This window comes from Aphelocoma coerulescens, chromosome 1, assembly GCF_041296385.1.
Source record: "Aphelocoma coerulescens isolate FSJ_1873_10779 chromosome 1, UR_Acoe_1.0, whole genome shotgun sequence".
Classification (NCBI taxonomy): domain Eukaryota; kingdom Metazoa; phylum Chordata; class Aves; order Passeriformes; family Corvidae; genus Aphelocoma; species Aphelocoma coerulescens.
Genome location: NC_091013.1, coordinates 88,213,473 through 88,236,793, shown reverse-complemented (window position 1 = coordinate 88,236,793; position 23,321 = coordinate 88,213,473). Strand labels below are relative to the sequence as shown.

General features: G+C 38.3%; 1 protein-coding gene across 2 annotated transcripts in view; it reads left to right on the top strand.

Annotated features, from left to right (window-relative positions):
- DLG2 (discs large MAGUK scaffold protein 2) overlaps positions 1-23,321 on the top strand; it is a 1,009,135-nt gene that overhangs the window by 4,954 nt on the left and 980,860 nt on the right. For both annotated transcript variants that reach the window (XM_069015930.1, XM_069015936.1), the window contains exon 3: positions 13,591-13,722. In XM_069015930.1, the coding sequence (XP_068872031.1) occupies positions 13,591-13,722 (132 nt within the window). The remainder of the gene's footprint in view (positions 1-13,590; positions 13,723-23,321) is intronic.

Sequence of the window (23,321 nt, the reverse complement as noted above, 5' to 3'; positions counted from 1 at the left end):
GTTCCATTTAGAGATGGAATGAGATGAACAATTTTGCAAAGAAAAGAAATTAATTATTTTTGCTTAATTTTTACTTGACTTTTGCAAACTAGAATGTTTCTGAATAGTAGAAATATTATGGAACTTCTTGAGGAAGGCTTTACTTCAAAGTAAAATAGTACTACCATGCAGAAGAAGTGAAGTCAGGTTTTTGCGTGGGTTTAGATGTCTGCTCTCCCTCCCTCCCTTCCTGAGTTACTTAGCTTGATTTCTGTTAACTGTAAGGGACTATATTTAGATCTGTAATTGCATATATTTTGGATTCATCAACAGAATAGTTAATAGCAAAAATGTTACTGTAATTCATTCATGTCTTTCACAGTGATGGGAAGAACTAATTAAATCCATGCTCCTCTGTGATGGAGACCAAATTCCAGTTTTGGAGCCCTGCTTGTGATTCACACAGAGATGGCAGGAGCCCCCACATCTGGGTGCCTGGCTGCACATGTGCTTCTAGACTAACCCTGTCATCCTCCTTGCACATCTAGCTGTGTCTAGGTAGTCAGAGATACGTGGGTGTTGGGTTTTGTACTACCCTCATCCCACTTTCCATCTCTCAAAGGGAGAGGGATTGTACCTTTAGTCAGATGAAACCTGTGGCCTGCTAATACCATCTTGACTCGCCCCACCTTGTAGCCAGTTCGTAAAGATGTGCTGATTCTGTCATGAGCAACTTTTTGCATCATTTCTTTTATATTAAAAAATGCCTTCCAGGATATGTTTTATTAATCACATCAATGTCAAGAATTAAAACATGTCTGTCTGATCCTGTGTGGACAACTTCTGGGCCATTTAGAAGAATCAGACAGATATGCTCTATGAAATGCTGGATTTTGTAGTGGTAATGCTGACTTTGTGGCTGGTCTGTTGAAAGGAAGGGGTCTAAAAACAACTCAGCAGGAGCTTTTAAAGCAAAGTTCAGAAAGGACCAGACAAAGCTAGCTCCCATTCATGCCCTAATTCTCTTTGAAACTGGCAGCTTCTTTTTAGCTAACAAAATTTAAATTTAGGATCATAATTTTTTGTGCTCAAAAATCTCAAATGTGGTTTCAAGCTCCTTACATCTTACAGCAGCAAATCCAACATATATTGGAAATTTTGTTTCTCTTTTACTTGTAGTAGGTAACTGGTATTACAAGATTTTTGTCCTTTCAGTTGCTGAATAAATATTCTCAAATAAGTACATGGCTAAAAGGCCACATCCTTCAAGTTTTGTTCAACTACCTCTCAGTTTTTACAGTTAATTGAATGGGAGCAGTGCAGATTTTAGTTGTGTTTACAGACTGTGGAAAGCACAATTCTAGGTTTCCAAGAGTTAAACAAACAAATGTCAGAAAATTACTATCTAAACCATGCCAATTTTCACCACAAAGCTTTGATTTAAAGATGTCACTGCTTTTATGGCAGTGAGCTTTTCCCAGCCAGACATTGTTTCCACTGTGAGAAACAGTGAAGTGTTTTGCCCACAAAAGGACTATAGGAGTGGGCATTACACAGAACAAGCCTTTGTTATATGCATGCAGACTGCAAAGCTAAGTGGGCTCTGGACTGGAAATAGTGAAATCTAAACTCTTTTTCAGCTCTGTTATTATTCTGGTACTTCTCAGATGTTTAATGCAGATCCATCCTATTTTAGTTGCCTCACCTATGCAAGGTGCCCAGCTTTTTGTCCTGGAGGGTTCCTTTGGTTATCAGAGAGAGAGATCCGCCTCCAAAGAGCATTTTAAGACACCTAAGATCTGCATTGCCTTCTGCACAATTGTCATTTTCTCTCTCCCCATAGACAAAACACAGGGTAACCACACTATAACTCACCTCACTTTGATGATGTCTCATTCTCTCATATAAATTTTAGTGGCAAAAACATCTCCTTATCTGAGATATTTATGAGAGCTGACACTGTGTGTTCTGTGAATACTATAAATTAACACTATTCATTATTTTTGTGAGGAAAAAAGTGTTATAAATTATTGTACTCTTAGTTACTGGAATTGGAAGCAACCATAGTGTTGATACAAGCACAAGAGGCAGCTGTGCATCCTCTCCTCCATTCCTGTTAAGTGCGTATTGCACTCAGTAGAAGCAATGGTGACTTGCATTATAAGCATAATCTTTTTCCTTCTCATCCTCTCTTCTTTCCTTCTGAATTTGTTCCAGATGGCCAAGTTAGATGTCAGAGGGTAACCATGGAGAAAAAGCTGAATTTGTAACTAGTGGACAAATGTGATAAAAGATGATTTTGCAGTCCCTGCTTCAGCAAAATGAGAAAATCTGCCTTACTCAGATATGCTTATTTTGGTCACGTCATACCAGGTTCCTGCTTCTTAAAAGTATTTAAGGTCTGTTTCTCTGTGGTGTCTTCTTGTATTTACTGTAAATTAACACAGTGCCAAACAACAGCTTCATAAAAATAGAAATAAAGATCATGTTTTCTCCTGCCATATTCATCCCAGAAAGAACCAGCAAAGCTGCCCTGACCTGATGGGTGATGACAGTAGTAATAAACATACAAAATATGTGAAGAAAACATTTGCTCTTTATTGGATGTGGTCCAGAAGAGTTTTTGGTGACAGTAAACTCTTTGCCAGAACAAGTCAGAGCAGTTGTCCTTAAGTCTGTCCCCACTTTTGGGCTGAAGAGGTTAATGCGTCCTTCAAAGCTTATGTATCAGGGAATTGAATCATGTAGAGTTTCCTGGAAAGAGGGAATCTGGAATTTACAGTTTCACAAGCAGAAACCAATCTTTTTCTGATTTCAAATGCTCTTCTCCTGTCTGACTGCATGGGCATATCTCACATTATGCTGTAGTGGAATAATTCCAGGCACCTTCCAGTTCAGTTCTAGGTGTTGAGCACTATGCTAACACTGCCTTGCAGGTGGATGTCTTCTAAGCTGTGCTTTTAAGCAAAAAAACACCAACCAAGCAACCCCAACTCACGCTTTGCAAATCTACAGACCCAGTTGTTTAATGTCCAAAATGTAAAATTTATTTTGTGTTGTTGCCTCAAGGCACATGTTGGGTTTTTTCATTGACGCGGAGATTCTAGTATAATACAAAGGTTCTTAAATTAAAAATTCCAACATGGATGTGAGAAAATGTAAGACCATAATGCCTATTTTGCTAATAAATAAAGGTAATTTGATCTCATTCCATGTTATTTTTTTGCATCACTAGAAAGACATGTGTTACTGAATTGTTTTCTTTCATGCAGTATAATGATCCTTTTGTATTAGTTTGGAAGTTATTTATTCCTCAACAGACATCTTTTTGTTAGTTTTCTGTCTCACTCCAATTTTCACGTTTATTGTTATTTTGATACTGAATGTTCTTTTAAAGGAAAAAAAAAAGCAGAGCTGCTGTACTAAGTGTGCAACTCCTGGTTTTTACTCTTGCAACTATACATCAAGTTCCACTAGTTTTGTGTCTTGCATTCAATTAGATTGTAAGCTCTTCAAAGCAGGGCACTCTGATAATTTTGCAGTGTTAAGATGTCAATTTACATTTATTCAGCTGTATAAATAAGAGGTTTTCATTTTGTGCTATGTCATTTTGAGGGTTTGTGGCTTCATTTTTCATTCTGCCTTCATATTTGCATTGTTGATTTAACATTAGCATTTGTACACCTAGATTTTAACATTGTGACACTTGAAAGGCAGAAACAAGAAGGTCAGGTGAAGCTGCTTGTACTTGCAGAGTGTCTGTAGTTTTGGAAGGAGTCTCAAGGCCCCAGAATCTGCTCATTCTGTTGTCTGAAACGCAAACAGGTCACCTGTGTAGCCAGGTCACCAAACTGGAGCAAGGATTGCTAGTGAACAGGTCCCACATTACCTTCAACATATCTGGGAAAAGAGAACTCATTGGAAAAAAGGAATGGTCCTGGTGTGATATCAGCAGTTGCTAAAGCCCTTCTGAAAAAAAGTGATGTGGTGGGAAGAATTCAGGTCCCAGAATAAGCCCCTGATAAGAAGTGGGCTCTTCCTTATGGTGAAGTGTGATACATAAGATTAACAGATTATATACTAAATGCTGATTATTTTTTCAAGATTTAATTGTAGTTTATAGGCAGGGATGAGTAGACAAGGCATATCTGTGGGATTGCAGGGGTCAGATAGTTCCATATGGGGGCGCTGAAGCGGGAACGTCGCTTGGTTTTCAGAATCCTTTCTGATTAACGGAAATTCTGGAGTAAAGTTTGTGAGTTTATGCTGAACCAGTTCCTAATCTTTATGTAGTTATCCTATTCCTTGTGTAAGTACAGTTAGTCAAGTTTAAAGAATTATATTTAAAACTAAAAAATGTGCGAAGGCAGCATTTTAACAGAACAGATGTGTGGTTATATGTTGTAAAATCAAGCGTGAAGATACATGGACAACAAGGTTATGCTGAACTAATCAACACTGATAAGTGACATTTTTCTTAGTTTTCCTTACAGTAAGTTAGACAAAAAGTCTGATTCATAACAAATAAGCAAAAAAAGAACACATCACTTCCCTGGTTGTGTGTGTGTGTTGTGTTTCATAAAGCTGACAGTTCTTCTGTCCAGCTCCATCCACCGGTCAGTGTTCCTGTATCATTACTGGGTCTCCAGCCTGAGTTTGTAGATTGTGGTTTAGGACAAATTTAATTCCAGAAAAGAGAATAAGAGGCTGTGGGAATGTAAGCAGTATATAAAAGTTGCAGAGGCTGGAACTGGGAAAAAGGACACTGGGCAGGGAAGGGACATGACAAATCAAACAAGTGTAGAAGAGGCTGTAAAGCGAATAATGTTTTGCTTTACACATTGACATCTGGAGGACAAGCAGTTGTCCTGATTTATAAAAAAAAGAAGATTGTTTTTGTGTAGTAGAAGAAAACATTGGAACCTTCAAACACTGAAGTCAGATGGTGAGGGATCTTGTGGATGTTGTAGGAGGTTACCAGTGCAATTAGATGCCATCTGTGGGATGGGTGTAAGCCTTGGTCCTTCTGCACAGCAGAGAGGAAAACTGAAAACCTAATAGGGCTCCTCCAGGCTCTCGGTGTCTGTCTGTTCTGTTTCTCAGAGAGTTTAGCTGAGACATTATAGCACAAGTCCTGCCCTTCAAAGCAATCTGACTTGCAGAACATTAAGCCCTCTGCATTGTATCATCTGTTCCAATCAATATTCTGGAACAAGAGACTGCTGAGCGACTTCTGTGGTTCCGTGGCAGCCTTTCCCATGAGCTCTGTGGACCACAGATACCTGCAATAATACAACTGCATTGTAGCACTGTTCAGTGCAAAGCTGCCTGTCCTCCTTACTTCAGTTTGCCTTGGCATTTGGATACCTGGTTTCCTCTTAATATACCTGGGCATGTAATACTGCCTTGTTCTGAGAAATTTGCTGTTGTACTTGCATAGCAGTTCTTACAGTCTGTCTGGCCCATTTCTTGTCTGCTGGCAGCATCATGGTCTAGAGTAACACTGCTTCACAACGGAACTGTTCCTAAGCTGGTGTTTTGTAGGAAAGCAGTCTGTGCAGAGAATTCACCAAGGCTACAGTTAGTTTAGGGATGTCACGCTTTTAAAGTTAATGCAGAGCAAGGGCAACTCAGAATGCAACCTCAACTTGAAATATTCCTTGAAAGACTCTCCACTTGCCCAAGATTAATCTCCACAGGCCATATGTTGGCCTCCTCTGTGTGCCAATCTGGTTGCTAAAAGCTGAAACCCCAGAAACAAGCCTGCCTGGTAATCCCTTTGATGATTACCCTCCCCCCCCCCCCCCCCCCCCCTTTTTCTGTCCCATTGTTTTCCCTAGCAGGACAGAAGATGGGTTTATGTGCCATGCATATCCTGAGAAGCTGTTATTTTTAACCCTTTTGCTTGCTTGTTGTGAGTGCTCACCACACTGGGTGATTGTCACATTTGTCATGCCTTATGCTTCCTCAAGGCTGTATAACCCATATGCTGCATTTTCTTGATAGTTGTTTAAAGTCCTCTTGCAGAGATGAAGGGCCCAAGATGCTGGGAGCTTTCTGGTTTGCACACATATTCCCTGTCTGCTTTCCCTCTGTGCAGTCTGGTCGATTTATTCGTGTCTCATATTGATGTTTATATGTAAATATTTTATGATTATCATTTGTCTAGTCGTTCTCAAGTCCTTTGAACCATGGGAGCCTACAGCTTGTATTTTTCTCAACCATCTTGGTGTACTGTTTCTTGAATTTCTTTCTAAAATTTAACTGGCTTTCTACTCTTTTCCTCTGTGGGTACAGAGCATTGTGTATTAGCAGGATTAATTCCTTTGTGTTTGCTGTTCTGTGTGAAGATCAGGGAAGGTAAATGTGGTACTAATGGTTTTGACTTGGGTCAGTCCCAAGGCTGGTTGCTTGGGAATTTCTTAGGAACTACTGCATTCCCTCCTGCTGATCTGTAAAAACTCATTTTAATTTTTTGAGATTTCCAGACCAGAGAATCAAATTAAGACATCTTTAAATAACAGGCAGGGAACAGTGTTTGCTCCTCTGTCTCTTTTGGTCATCTAAATGAAGTTGTGAACTCTCCAAAATGAAAGTAGTTTTTGAGATCCTTTTCTTCTAAAGTTATCAAAGTTCACTGAGAACACTTCCTCACTCCCTTTCCTGGTTCTCTGGTTCCATTTCTCACTTCTATTTTGGCTCCTATGTTTTTTCTCCACCATTTCTCCACTGAAGCTTTTCCTGCTTCAGTGCCCTACATTTTCCCAGTTCTGGTTCTCAAAAACCTGGAAAGTGTCTCCTGAAGTGCGTTGGTGTGTTCTTCTTTTAAAATTCACCTCTACAACAGACTTGCAAGTTGGAAGATAATTGAAATCCCTTTTAGGAAAAAGAGCAGATAAAAAAAAAAAAGAGAGAAATTGAAATAAAAAACACTTTATCTTGTCAACTCAGGGTTAGATCTCAATTAATGTTAAACACCTCTCACTGATGAAACCTTACTTTTCATTTAAGTTAACATTTTCCCACACTGTTGCACCCCAAAAGTCTTTTCATTCACAAACTCTGATGCCAGTGGGAGGAGAGAAATGTAAATATGTTTCTAAACTTACCAACAGGCTGTGGTAGACTTGGTACTCTGAGAGGCAGTGATACTCTCTTGTGCTGGTGCAGGGCACTGTTAACCAGCTGACACTGTTTTTTCCATGTGCAAGGCAGAACTTGCTGAGTTTGGAATCATATTTTCATTTTTTTCTCTCCATCTTCTGAGCTACCTTGCTTCATAGCAGGATTTGGGTGACAGGATCATACTCCCAAGGAAGGCAGCAGCAACTTTCAGCAAACTGGGGGTGTTCAAAGCACAACAATTTGAGTGCAAAATCAGTGACTGATCCTGGCCAGTTACATATATGGGTCCATATAGAGTTCAGCCTATATGACTTTGCTGCAGCCAGAAGGGGCTCTAATGGCTTGGAAATAGCCATATACATGGCCATAGCAGCATCTGCTTGAGTTATGTGGAGCTTCCATTACCTTCTCCTTTGGTTTGAGCTATCATCATTCAAGAAACCCTGGACTGAAAATGGAGCTGCTTGGAGACTGGTTTTTAAATCACTTTTATCTTTCTCATATAGTTTCAATTAATCCTGTTAGTCAAATCTTTTCCTTATTAGTTGTTGAAATTTATGGATAAACCTAAATTATCTTCATATGTAATGTATTTAGTTCATCTGAAGGATAAATACTGTGAATAAACATCTGGGACATATTTAAGAAACTTTTTTCCTGCGTCTTACGGCATGTTGTGTGACCTGCCACATGCAGGCATGGCTGTGTCATCCTCAGTCCCATATGAAGGCACAAAAACTTTAATCAACACAACTGCCCACACCAGCAGAGCTGCAGATGCTTCAACTCTACCAGGACTCTACTGTAAATGCTGCAGTGAGTATAGTGTCTCCTTGCCTTTATGGAGTTTCAAAGTGATTCTATAAATGGGCTTGCAAAACATGAGAGTGTAGCAAAAACTCAAAAACAAACCAGCAGAGGAAGGGAATCCTTCTGCTTCAAGGTACTGGTTAGTATTGCAAGTGGCATCCAGATCTAGGATATGGACCCTGAGAAATAGATAGAATTGATTTTGACATCATTTTAGCAAAGTTGATGATACAATTATTGCAGAATTAGTTTAAATATGCATAATTATCAGATTTAGTCTTTCATATGTGTAGCTTACATTTTAAGAGCAATGCTTTAGGAAACAATTTATTGGTGAGAATTTAATTTCTCCTGATATCTAGAGCACCCTACTCTGTATGTGCTTGAATGTATGACTTAATTTCTTGTTGGCCGTATCCCTGGAAAACTTTTTGTCTGTAAGATATACTGAAGTTGCATTTTGTTACAACATAATTTGGGTTTTCTATACAATTTTATATAAAATTTTTGTATTTGTTTCATCAGATGTATAAGCATTGCCCCAACAGATTATTTTAACTCTACGGCATAAATGTCTACTTACTGAGCTTTAAAAATCAACATCACAGAAAAGTCTATATGTAGTGTGGGTACTCTGAAGTGTGGAGTATTCTGTAATGATCCCATATAGAATAATAACCCCAAGGATTTGCCTCTTTTTTGTTTCTTACATAGATCAATACAGTAAGTTAAGCAGAGACTCATTCTGTAGAAAAAAAATTGAGTAATTCCTTGTGTGATAAACTTTAGACTGAGGGAGGAAGGAAAAAGTTTTCCAAGGGAGTCCAGTAAGAAAAGCTACTGCTCTATAGTTTCATGTCAGTGTAACAGATCTCTGATTTGCTGTATTGTAGCAATTACTCATTCCCTGATCAGTAACATAAACCATAAAGATTCCTGAACCGCTGAAAAAATTACGGAGTGATAAAGCAATAGAATTTACAGAATTGTGAGTTAGTTTGGATTAACTGTTAAGCTCTTAGACAAGATCCTGTAGGACCATAAAAGCTGTTTTATTCCTCATGGTTTTTTCCTTGCAATTGTATTAAGATGTTTTGAGTATGATTTATTGAAACAAAACAATAATGCTTTTACTAACTGTAAGAATATAGGTGTGTTTTTGTAGGACTGTATCTTCTGAATGGTTCTTGTCAAAGTCGTCTTTCAAAACCAATAGGATGAATTTAAAAATAGTGTTATAAAATACAAAGAAGCAGTAAAAAAATTAGAGTTATGTCCAGCAGGCCTCATGGGGCACAGCTGATGCTGACTTTTCAGTGATCTTTTGTTCACGGACAAAGGACCTACTCAGGATCCACACAGAAGCCCACCTCTTGGGATATTAAATTGTGTGTTCAGTGGATTTGTTGTCTTGCTTAAATTTGTTTTTGGTGTTACTACTGGAGAATAGTGATGCCATAGTACAAAGACTTTTTGGTTGCATTTTTGATATACTTTGTAAGGTACGGGACTTACTTTGGCTGCTATAAATTAACCGTGTGCTTCACTGGATATTGTAATGTATACAGTGATCCAGTCCCTCATGAAAGCCACCAATCTCTCATTCTTCTTGATGAAAAGAATGTGTGGGAATTCAGATTCAGAAACTTCCACTTAATTGGGTGGCAGGGAATATGGTTCTTATTTGACTATTGTGTTGCAGTCCAGGCAGTCCATTCTTGCAACCAGATAGTACTTAAGCTTTGTAGCTGCAAAGGAAAAAATATTGGATGTCCTCATCTGTTTTGGGTATGACTGGGAGTTGACAGTGGTTACTATTTTGGGGAGAGTACCGAGCATTCTTCAGCTGTGCCATTTTATTACATTATTTCCTATTGCTCTGTGTTGTGCAGAGGTAGGAATGTGCTGTGCTGGTGCTGAACAGGATTGTGCCCTGGCATGATAAATACTGTCAAATCCATATGAAGATCTAGTTCTGAGTAATTTATGACCAGGAGAGCTCATCAAGAAGGGGAAAAGTTCTTTTTCGAAAGCCTAATTGGGTGACAAATTGACTGGAGATTCGAACAGTCTCCGTAAATCCCTTGGCTTCTCAGGACTGCTCCAGTAGGAATGGTTGCACGGCCCCTCTCCCCGACATGCCAAAATACTCTTGGTTGGGATATTCCTGGGGATCCTGATTGAATCTCCCAGCACATGTCACCCATCACAGGTTATTTGGAAAGCTAGATACACTGCTGCCAAGTGTATTTGTGCAGGAAAATGTTGCAACTCCATGCTGGAGCTTAGGGATGGAGTAAAAATTAATATATCCTATTAAAGCTAGAGAGGAAAATTAGGCAGGAAGATCATTACTTGATCTGGGATTTATCTGAGATTTAGATTTGGCACTAGAACTGTGCTTTGTTGCTGGTTGTTCAGTTTGTAGAGTTTAGGACTCTTCTGGGGTCAGCAAAAAATAGAATTCTTTCATCTTCATGAATTGAAAAATAATATTTCAAGTGAAAATAAAAATTGCTCATATCCCCAAATGATGCTACTTTTTGTAGCTGGTTTTTTTTTAAATACAAACCGTACACTTCAGGAAAGGAATGACTGATGAAGGAGGGAATGTTTCACCAAGTCACTAAGAAAGAGGGAGTGGTATCCCTGATGTGGAAAAGGCATTTGCATCCCATTTTCCTAATTTCTTGGCGCACTCTTAAAATGTGTCCTCAGTACTGGATACTTTGCAGTGGTTTTCCACCACTCTGCTGCTTCACTTTAATATAAGTAGCCATGGATTCATTACATATCCATGTCTGTACTTGGGAGAAGGTGAATTACTGATTCCAACCCATGCTTTAAGTTATGGGATAATTACTTCGTTGAGGCTGTCCAGAACGTTCAGTGTATCAGTGAAAGTACAGGTGCCACAGGTGGGTCAGGCACAGTCATTAGGTCAATAAAAGGTATGATATAATTGGGGTTTTCAAGGCAAAAGAAGCTGAGCTCACAGCTGAGCTAGAAGTAGTTCTTTGTACCCAACCATATCCCACTTGGATCCAGAGCTTTGTTTCAAGGCTGTGCTTTTGATTTGGATGGTTTGTGATGGAAGCCCAGCTCATGTATTGTGATCTGGCCTTCAAAAGAGCTGATCTCTCTCTCTGTGGGTTATAAGTGGTCCTAGGTGCAATTGCCTAATCCTTACCTGCCCCAAGGACAGCTCTCATAGAAAGAAGGGGTTCCTCTTGGAGACCCCCGTCAAGGTGGGATTAAAGCAGAGAATTGTGAGCTTCTCCATTATAATAATGTCTGCGCTACTAGAAAATGCTCCCTAATCTTCCTATCTATGTGATATGTGCATAAGATTGGACTCAATGATCTTGGAGCTCTTTTCCAACCTTAATGATTCTGTGATTCTATATATTATATGCATATGTCTGTGCACATATAAAAACATTTAAATAAAACTCCTTTTTATTAATTAAGTTTTTCATTTCTCTGATAAAATGCCTGTGACCAGCTAGAATTTCTGTGAGGCGAAAGAAAAAAGTTGCATCTTCTTCGACTTTAATGATTGATTACAGTTTTCCCCTTTTTAAATTTTAGAATGTAGTCAGGTTACAGAATACAAATCATGTCTCTGCCTCTAATGTGAACTCATCTGCTTGTCACATCCCAAGGCCTATATTACAGGGGTCATCAAGACCCTTGTGAGGAATGAGACAACTCTTTGTAGAAATTAAAACAATTTATTAAAACAGAAAAATTGAAAAATTGCAAAAACTAACAAAATATAAAAATTTGGGATCCTAGTGGCTCAGGAAGTATGCCCCAGGAGCGCAGGGATTCAGGAGCTTTTGGCTTAAGGCAGCTCTGAACCTCAGGTAGAGAAAAAAAAAACTTGCAGTCTAGGCTGGTCAAAAAGAAATCTATTTCTAAAAGCCCCTAGAAAGGGGTAGGTTTCTCCAGCACTGCCTTAGCAAGCTGGAGAGGAAGGGAGAATGAGAAAGGCGTGTCTGTTTTGCTCCCTTTTATAGCTTTTGCTCCGCCCACAGTCTGCCCACAGCCCACCCCTTTGGTTCAAGGTGATTGGTGCTCTCCCTTTGACAGACCATCTCCTTCCACCAATGGCTCCTCCTGGTCAGAGGGGTGATATTAGTTGAGATAAGGGTCAGGTGCTTACGGGGGCTGGGCTGTCCGTTGCAACTGGGTTTTTTTTTTTAAATCTGCCTTGAAACCAAGATACAAGTAAAACATAAAAAAAATACATCCAACACATCTTAAAACACTTGTAAAAGTATACAGTAAACACAGGAAGACCATAAAAACTTGATTAGTGTACCTGGGCTGATGGGTTAATTTTAACATTCAATTTAAAAATGTTAAGCTCAAAATTAATTAAAGCACTTAATATGCAAAGACCAAGCACAAATAGGGATTTCATGTATGACACCCTGAACAAAGACAGTCAATCTTTATACAGTGAAAAAGAAGCTTTCTTTTAGTTACTTAGAAAAGAAGAATTGTAAAAGGTTTTTTTTTGGCTTTCCAAGCATTTTACACTACTTTGTTAAATTTAGTCTAACCAGAGGAATCTGACCCTCTCCTAGTAATGAAACTTGCATTGAACTCTAGTGTAAGAAATGAGAAATTTAGATTGAGGCAATTGCTTATCATTATTAATTTGATTTTTTTTTAGTTTTGGGTAATCTTACGGAAAACTTGGTGGCAATACAATTACAAAAGTGTGTACAGATATTTCAGTGCCATACATATGTTTGTGTACATTTCTGGGATCTAGCTGGGATGGGGAGAAGGCCAGATGAAGTCTGATTCTCCATGGTCCTCTATTTTCTTATCTGTAAGATGGCGATGTTTGGATTTCATGCAATTTTATGTCACTCATGCTCTTGGCAAGTGACTACACAAAGATAATAGCAGCAGGAGAAACAGCACTCTGTTCCTCTGGGCTCTTACAGAAAGGCTGGATTGCTCTCTTTGAACCAGCACATGGATGAAAGTCTGCTATCAAAGTCTCATTTACCAAAGAGGTAGATAGCAATTTTATGTATTGAGGGAATAGAAAAAACCAGCCTCACTCTTGGACACCTGCCTTTCATATATACATTTGTCAGTCAGAGAACAGAGAACTGAGTGCTGCAGATGCAAAGCAAACACTTTCATGTCTTCTCTGAATATGTTTTAAAGCCAGTTTTCCTGCATGGGTATCCATAATGGTTATTGTCTATAATTTTGTAGCTTCTGCAAGTTGTAATTTGGTCCAGACCCCATAGCTTCCAGATGCTTTTGAATAAATGGAAGTTGAGCACTTGTTAAGATGCTGTTCCAAAGATCATTTTCCCATGCAGTGTTGCCTATGTTGCTCATGACATATAGCTAATGACAGAAAGCAAAAACGTCACCAACCCTGGAAGTGTTCCAAAGGCATGTGGGTGTGGCACTTGGGGACATGGTTTGGTGGGGAACATGGTGGTGGTGGTTTAATAGTTGAACTCAATGATCTTGTAGATCTTTTCCAACCATAGGTGATTTTATGATGCTATAAACATTTGCTGTAAATGTTCCTTACATGTGTGAACAATGCCTCTCAAAATGTGTAGTTAATATTTGAGCATTCAGATACTTTCCAGAGCCGATAAAGACATTGTTGTGCTTGCGGTTTTTTTTTAGATACTGACCGAGCTTTAGTGCTGCTGGAAGAATATTGCAAAAAACTACGGAAGCCAGAAGAGCAACAGCTGAAAAAAGCCATCAGAAAGGTGATGGGCATCTTTAAGAGCAGCTTGTTTCAGGCACTTCTAGGTAGGTACTAATGTTTAATACTAGATGCACGCTCTTAGAGGCCTGAGCTAGGTCAGACCCAGTAACTTTCTTATTAGTCACTATTTAATTTGTGTTTATGATGAAAAGCATGTTGAGATGATCCTTCCAGGTTCTCTGTGGAGAAACTCATTGTCCTGATATTTCAAAGGTATTTTCTTTCTTACAGAGAAAGAAAGAATAACAGAAACCTAATACAAGTTAAGGTATTGAATAGTTATTCCTAAACCTTGCTGCTTTGCTTTACTTAATGATACAGAATCAGAGTAGGATATAACTGCTTATGCAAAGCTGAAGATGAAGCCATCTCCCCAGGTAAATGACCAAACTCTAATTGATTTCAGTGGCACCAAGTTGCATTGAAAATCTTTGTGTCTTTTGAATTATGCTTTTGTGAAAAGTGTCAGCAGAGAAACTCAAAAATGAGTCAAGAAAATTGCTCCAGGACACAGTTTGGCAGAATGTTCCCATTCATGTGACGTTGCAGTGTTCAAATAGATGTGCTGATGTATTGCTCAGTCTTTCTTCCACTTACTTGAAGATCCCCATTTCATCTTTTAAATGTTGTTAAAACCAAGTGCTTGTTGTTTTGGAGCTTTTTATAAAACAACCTCCATAAGTTATTATATATAATGTTTTCAAGGTTATGAACATACCTGTTTGCCTCAGCATCCCTGTTGTTCCTTGTGCTGTGCCTGAGCTGCCAGTCATGGGAAGTGGTGACTATAGCTGTGCATCTCCCTTGCTCTACCTGCCTCTGCCCTCTTGCTCCTATTACATAGCCCTTCCTTCACACACATCTGCACATTTTATGAGGAGCTCATCTCAAGGGTGCATCTCCTCACACAAATTATGTTTGTGGAAGCACATGAGCCTTCAACTTCTGGCTGTTTGAAGCCAGAGTATCAACTGTGCTCCTTGCAGAGCTACAGTCAGGACCAGCTGTGGAAAAATTTTGATTATATGTCATAAAAGTAGAAGCACATCAATAATGCAGTATTACTGTGAAGACAATAGAGGTCCAGGAATAGTTCCAAGAATTTCTGTAGCATTTGTGAAAAATGTGTGTTACCAGTCTCTAACATTTCCTGCAAATGGAATTAATTAATGTTAGTGCTATTTTACTTGTAACTTTTCTCAGCTTCTTTAAAGTGATTAGCTTTATTTTATGAACTCTACATAATTTTAATTGTTCTGTATGCTTTAAAAAAAGAAATAGATTAATAATTGAATTGAAGTTACCATATAGTTGTAAATAGATTTGAAAAAAAGGAGAAAAAAAAAGATGGGATGTTTCTATATTGTTTTTATGAAGGTGAATGTGAATATAGAAGTGTGTGCTGAAGAAATACACCAGTCACGGAAGTGACATTAGCTGTACATTTACTTCTGCACTACTTGGAAGTAGTTAGAATACTTCAAAGTGTTCTAACAATATGTTTGCTTTGTGTGTGGCTATGCTACAATATCTGTTGTTGTATTACACGTCAGAAATGAAAAAGTGATTATAGCTACCTTAAGGTTGAATCCAAAGAAGAACTTACATCCTTTGATTGCTACAATAACAGAGTTAGGAGTATGGTGTTACAGAAGTTAGCATTTTAATTTGTGGGCCTTTAGATGTCTTTTCCTTGTTCTTAAATGCTTCCTTTTGTAGAAGAGATTTGGGAATTGCAAGATATGTTCAAAGTCTCTGATTATTACATTTGGTTTGTTACTTGACTGGTCTAGATTCTGGAACAATACTAAAGAGGGAGCTCTCCTCAGTGAGAGGAGACATGCCACACATTTTAAGTGTGGTACATGATGTTATTACACAATCAATAATGATATTCTTGCATAATGAGTATTTTAAAAAAATCCCACTTCCATGACATCTGTTTTAGCTTCATGGCATGGTTTCTCTACTCACCTGTAAATCAGACCACCACACAAAGGAATACCTAAAGGGAGAGCTTCTGGTCACTTTTTAAATTCTGTGCTGCTAATGTTCCTTTGTCTTTTTATTTACAGAATGTCTAATGGTCTTGAAAGTGTCCATTTTTCTGTGCCTGATTTTAATGAGACTTAATATTTAGAGTCTGAGTTCATTGCTTTCCAAAATTCATTTACTGTCAAACATTGGTTTTATCCAGAATGATTGACCTTTTTAGTCTGTAACTACTACTGAAAAATGTGATTTTTGTACAGAATCATTAACCTGGATGCAGAGATGCACATTCTTACCAGGAATAAAGTTAACATAATTTTATGTGCCAAATTCAGTTTTTGTAGGTCCTACAGCTTCAGTAGAATTTGGTTCCTTTATAAATAGATTCATCTTTTGTGACTATCTCAGTTCTTTAAGTATGAGTTCAATTCTCGTTAACTTCCAAAAGGCTTTAAAAATCTGTAGGATGTCTTAAATCAAGTATAACAAGAACAGATAGAGAAAAATAATAATAGAGTAATTTTTCAAATCTAGTGTTGCCTAGTTCTTTTTATTCTCAAATTTATGCTTCTGTTATTATGCTGATTTGATTCAGCCATCTTTGAACTTCAGTTCTCAAAGTGTGCATGACTATTTTATCTTCAATGTGTTTCATAAATATTAAATTTGGACTACTGAACAGTGGAGTAACATGAGAAAAAGGAAGATTCAATATTTTTCTTGCGTATATTCTACACATGCAAGAAGCCACTACAATTATGTAAGGAAAAGTTCTATAAGTGATTTACAGAAGGATTACTGAAGGACTGTCATTTTACATTTTAATTTGGGTTCAAAAGCATTTCCTTCTCCCTTCAGGCTGTTCTTGTTGCTGGACTTCTTGCTTGAGTGGCTGTGCTCAGTGGCAGCCAAGTTAGTAGCTAAGAGGCACATTTTCAGAGTGACATGTGGAACTGCAGTCTCTGGAGTCCAATTGCACTCCAGTGGCCCAAACACAATGCTTTGAAAATCCAGCCCTAAGAGGAGGGAGGAGGAGAAACTCTTCAGAAGGAGTGTGCAAGGGGAAGAATGTGAATTTAGATATTGACATTACTCTTAAGTTAGTTCTAGATTTCTTTCACCTGAAGGATTTTACCAATTCCTTTATGGACAGTGAGGAGTTATGATGTTGTTAGGAGCTTGTAAGGATTTTTTCTTTTTGTAGGGTTGTCTGTAGCTAGCTGATAGTAAAATCACAAGGTTCTCTTAAATTGTAGCACATGTTCTGATGTGAACATTTTTAAAACCCTGCAAGGAAGAGGAAATGAAACCTCCAGAAATCCAGATGCCTCATTTGTTGGGATTGTCTCATAATGGGGCATCTTGGAGACATCGTGCTGAGATAAAAAAGGGAAATCATGAAAGAGAGTAATAATAGTCATCTGGATGTGTCAAAACAACCAAACATTTTTTGTTCCAGTTCTGTTCTTTAGGAAACTTAATCAATTTTAATAATGCAGTACATAGTTTAGTACAATTTATTTCTAGAAACCTCTGCTATATATTTGTCTAGCCTTCATTTCATTAAGAAAAGTGCATGATTCTGCAGCTTAGTGGGCGGTTTTGTGGAATGAGAATGGATAAAAGAGGTTTATGTCAGGGTTGTTCGGGTTTTTTTGTAGATACATCTCTATAAAACATCATTTGTTTCTAGTAGGAATTAAAGTGCCACAAATAACTGTAATCATCTTATGCAGTATTAGGTAAAAACTAATCTCAATAGGTTTTTCTAAAATTCGGATAAACCCAATCTGCAGTGGGTGACGTATTTCCTGAGGACTTTGAAACCATGTCTTAGGGTTTTTTCTCATGCTTGTGTAACTTTGCCTGAATTTTAAAATGCCATATTTCCAATTAAAATCTGCATTCACCTTTTTTTTTTTTATGGTATTCTACCATTTCTGCAAAATAATGCAGATGTTCTAAAACTGCTCATCTTAAAAACTGCTGTAGTAAACATTACTGTTACAGAATTTACTCATCATCTGTGTCACAGCCTGCGCTTAGAGACTTAGGATACGTTACATTTCCAGTAAGTGGGTTTTTTTAGACTCTTTTCCTCATCCAGCTCACTTTTAAATAAACCTTGTTATAACAACCCATTTTAAAAGAGTGATCATGTCTTTTAAACCAAGTCAAAAAGGAATTCAGATGATTCTTCTATGATCACATCTCACTTTTCTGTTAAAAGTTTGTGTAAATGAAGTGGAAGTATAACTCAATAGTGTTGTATTAGTCTCCAAAATTCCAGAGATCTAGTTAAACCTTGTATTCTTCCATGTTACTGGAAGGTGCCTAGGACAGATAGATTATATAAAGAGGACATTTCAGAGATCTAAAGCAAGTTTCCCTTTGATTTAATTATTTTAGGTCATATGTATCTATTAAAAATAGCACAGACTTCAAGAAATGCAAATATTTATTATAGCAAGCATGAAGCAAACCAAGAACTTGGTTTCCTGTGGATTTGTCCTAATTTGATTGATCTCTGTGTCTACAAAGTTGTGAGCTGGGATTGACATTTCTCTTGCACTTAGGGCCATGGTTAAATTTCTGGATAGTTTAGATATGAAAAAAACTGGAGAGGAATATATCATCTGAGTAATGATGGAATGCTGGAACATGTTACTGTCATAAAAGGAAAACTCTAAGAATGAAAAATGAGATTTTGATAGGCATAGCTAGGCATGCTAACTGAGAATAATGATGAAAATGTCCCTCACATTATCTAGGCTTTAATGCTGAGAAGAATAATTATACTGTTGACTATATAGAGATAAAAAGAAAATATAGGAGATTAGTGGGAAGACAAGGAATTTGTTTAGGCATGTTGTGCTTAAGGAGAAACTCTTTAAATGAAATTTGAGAATAGAGGGAAGGAGGTGGGTCAACACTGGGGAATAGATGTATGAACAACAGGATAAACAGTGAGAAAAGTAGACCTGCATCACAGCCCTGTGCTGGAGACGGAGCCTGTACCAAAGTAGATGTGAAGAATTATTTTAGATGTTAGAAAGTGTAAAAATAGAATGCTGGTCATACATGGTAGCCCTGAGATTGGCACAAAAGGCATATAAATAATCTATTAAATACTACTGTTACAGTCTGCTCCTGTGATCTGTCTTTAAGAAACACTGCTGTCATACTTTCAGGCTTTTCTTCACAACCACCAAGACCTCTTTCATACTTCTTCCTTTGAGCAGACATAAGATTTAACATTCACGGCACCACAGAAAACAAGGCAATGTCCAATGTCACAAGGTTCCTGGTCAAACTGCCAGTATTGAGGAAAGCCAAATGGAGAACTTGTTTGACAGTCACCCTTCTGAAGTGAGGCGGTGGTGACTGTCACTACTGCCCATCTTGCTCAGTCCACAGGAGGAAGCATGTTTCAATACTCAGTGCTGTGTCAGTGTTTCAGGGGCCAGAGGGACATGAAATAAATTGCTGTGCTGGGAAACTTTTCAACAGGAAAGCACAATTGGGTGTTACCTATTCATACTTGCCAAGCTTGCTCTCGGTAGATGTTTTCAGCCCACTCATATGTTCAGTGTGCTTAACTACTTGCAGTGCTCCTGGATGTAAGGTCACTTGTCTCCTATGTCACTGCTCTCTAGACTTACTTACAGTGAGCTGGTTTTTGGTCATGTCAGGCTGTTTTACCTCCAGTAACAACGCTGAATTCCTCAGGTGTTAATCCAGTGCAGCCATGCCTGTGTCCAGCCCAGGGACATTAGGCAATCCTCTTGCCAAGAGCCTACATCCAGCATTCATGAAATCAAAGAATAAAACCCCCGTTGACTTTTCTTGCCTGGGATCACGTGTTGGGGTGATTCTTCCAGAAATCTATAATCAGATCTTCCCTGACTGAGAAATACAGATTCTTCTATAGCTGTATCTAAAAATATTGAACCCTCCCTGGCTATTACAAATGTCGAGGAGCAAAAGAAATGTGCAAAACCTCTTCAGTGCTCTGTCACATTTGAGAGATGCTCAAATGACATCTCTGACAATAGGGAAGCCTGTTATTACTCTGCACAGAGTCCTACTTTCCCAAACTGGCATCTTTCTTTGTTGCGGCATAAATTACAGCAGAACTGAAATTTAAATTCAAGGGCAGCTTTTGTTTTGCCTGAAGACAGCTGCAGCTGCTTTTATTCTTGAAGTCCAATTCTCTTAGTAAGCAAATTTGTGTTTTCTCTCAAAAGAGCTAAAGGTAGCAGTGCTCGATCTTTGGGATGGTTCGAAGCTGTGTGATCTATTTTTTTATGAGCTGGGGGCTGGATTGCAGCCAGCTGGAGGAACTAACCCTTGCAATTCTCCAGTGAAAGTCTGGTCATAGGGAGTGAACCATTTGTTAAAAAGAAAGAAAAACAGGGCAGATCTGTTGTAACTGGTTTTGAGTGGATTTTGGCCCACAGCTGTTTTTGCTTCCATGGCAGTGCAATTTCTCCTGCGTTATTATAATTTCTCTCAATCTTATAATTCCTCCCAACCCATGGTGCCTGTGGATCCTTTGGAGGAAATAAGGCTTCTTTGCTTCTCTCAGGTTGCATTGACATTGGACAGAGGGTTCAAAGTTAGCTGGTGAGAGCTGACAGGTGGACGCACATGGAGAAAGAAGACAGTCAGCCATCATGTTGCTATAGAGGAATCAGAGTGAGGATACTCACAGAATGGGTCAGGTTGGAATGGACCCCTAGTATCCCTAGTGGAGATCACTTAGTCCAACCTCCAAGATTAAGCAGGGCGCCCTAGAGGACGTTACTCAGAATTACGTTCAGATGGCTTTTGCCTATCTCCAGGGGAGGAGACCCACAGCCTCTCTGGGCAACCTTTGTGTTCCACTGAAGTCTGAAATGTTACCCAGTTTTCCTTAGTTGTGTATGTGATGGAGGAGCTGAAATATTTCTCAGAATTGTTTTAGTCTTTGGGACTTAGTGGATGTTAGGGTGATGTCCTACTGGTTAGAGATGAGAAGCAAAGAGAGCAAGGGCATGGTGCTCCTGTTCTTGCTGGCCAGCCTGGTGATGTGAGTAGCCAGCTTCTTAATATTAAAGCTATTTTCCACCTTGAGAGGAGGTGCCTCTACAAAGATGTGGGAATCTTGTGTGGGTACCCCAAATCAGTTTTTATTTGAAAGAATTTTAATAAAACTTGTGAATTACCAGGAAAGACCTCAACGCAAAACCAAAGCTCTGATACCTCTTGCATTTATGGGAGTGAATGCTGATGAACTCTGATAAATAGAAGATCCCAGCCAAGGTCTGTGGCTGGATTCTCAGCCTATCTGAGTACAAGAAGAAAGCGATTACAGCGCTGATACAACCTGGGTAATGCATAATCACTTGTAATCCTAATGCAACCCTCTGCTTGTGTTTTGCTGCCTTTTAACCCATGAATGATAACATTTCCATCTCAGACAAGGAATTTAGAACCTTTGGGGACTTTTCTTATTTGAAATGCAAAAGCTGTGCATTGGAAACAAACCATTTTTAACATGAGCAATGTGATGAGTGTTGAGGTTGTGGGTTTTCAATATCCAGCAAAGAATAAAAGCTGGTTTTTGTTTCTGTAGTTTTTTTGGGTTTGTTTTTTGGTTTTTTGTTTGGTTTTTTTTTTTTTTTAAGTGCATCTTGGCCATATGGATTCTGTGTATAATTAGAATTAATAAAATGCAGTTGCAGCAGCTGTTGCTGTGTGGCTGCTGTCCCAATGTGAAGCTTTTCTTTCTCTTTGCAATAAATAGGGATAGCCCTTTATTGTTGGTTTGTGATGAGAACTAGAGACAAATTATTAAGAGATTCATTTAGATAATTTGGTTTTATTTGAATAATGCAGTTTCCTTTTTCAGGCAGACAGAATGTAAAAGAACATTGAGATAGATGATTTTCTTTTGGTGTTAAAGAAAGAAAGACTGGATTTATATCTTGCTAATGTAGTTTGTACATCTACTAATAAAATGGAAGAAAATAATCTGGAGCAAGCTGTTCCATCACTAATCCCAATGTTTATTTTTGTCTCTAAAATAGCAGAGCCGTTCTCCCTCTCAGGTTTTGGCCTGCAGAGTCATTTTAGGCTAGACTGTGATGTGGCTTTTGTTCAGTGAATATAACTTTGTAAGAAACTGCACGGTAATTTTGAAATCACAGAACCATTTTAGCCTTGAAGAGTGTTATGCCTTATGTTTCTCAAAGCTGTTATAAATGAGCCAAGTTTATTGCCTGGTGGATCTTTTGGAATCTCAGTACTCTTTTTACTTAGCCCTGTGCTTCCAGTGTGTTGTGAGAGTCAGTGAAAAATACTGATTGGAGTGATTTAAGTGCAGTTGGGGTTGAGCAGTGAACAGTAAGATGCATGAAAGTAGACTAGTTAATCTTACATACACATACCTGTATATATTTGTGAATACATGTGTCTATATATATAATATGTATAAATTTTTATATATATATATATATATATATATATATATATATATATAGTGGCAGGTAACTGTGGATATTATATTTATCTCAAACTTCTGCTGCAGTTTGCTTAGGTATTATTCTGTACTTGGGAGCTCTGTTTAGTATTAAAGTGTGTCTTGAAAGGAATGCTGTGGACTGTGTTGTTCATTCCCACTGCACATTGATTCTGTCATGAGGTCCATTTTCTGTGGTTGTGTTAGTGTTCTGTCACCCTGATCTGCCTCTGAGATAATTATGTGCTCTTTGCAAAGAAGATTGAATTTATGTCTTTAATTTGTTGTCTCCTGCCTCCATTTTGTCATCATTGTTGTGTGGCTTTGAATAGCTGCTGAGGTAGCTCATTAAGGTACCATTGCATAAAATCCCAGGCTTTAGAAATAGAAAATAGTTTTTATAGTAACATCGTTATGTTACATTATTTGTATTATATGTATACAATACATCGTTATTTTATGTTATATTATGCAGAAAGGATGTAGTATTTCCAAACAATGTGAAAAGAAGAGAATTAGGTAAGTGATCAGAGGGCAGTGCTATAACTAAGCCAGTTTTGGTGAACGGAGTTCAAGTCCTGTACATACACACAGTGTGATACTTCTTATTTACTTGACCTCAAACCTGTTTTCTTCAAAAATCCTGCTTTGTTCAGTGTGCAGAAGGGGCAGGACTCAGCTCATGAGCAAGTATTTAATCCATTGCTTTCCCATCATTATTTACTCTGTGAAAGGTGCTACAGAGGTGGTACTGAAGCCCTGAGAAACAGAAGTAAAAATACCTTCTTATTTTCGAGGCCTGATTTGAGACTCTTTAGCCTGATACATCATGACATGCACCACTTCTCATGTCTGACCACAGCTCCAGCTGCAACAGGGAGTGTCACCATTCCAGCAAGACTGTCTCAGGGTCTCATTTTGGGTACTTAAAACATGAGGATCATATGATCATTTTTGAAAAATACTGTGTATGTGACTTTCTGACCACAGTGAGACTATCAGTAGGAGTCAGGGGTAGGATCTAATTCCCAGGGTGGCATTTAATGCTCTTAAGCTAAAGAACCCACAAGAAATCTTCTTATTGCTCTCAGCCTTTCAGCTCCTCAGATAAATGGTGCAAAGGTTGCACAGGCAGCTTTCCCAGAGCAG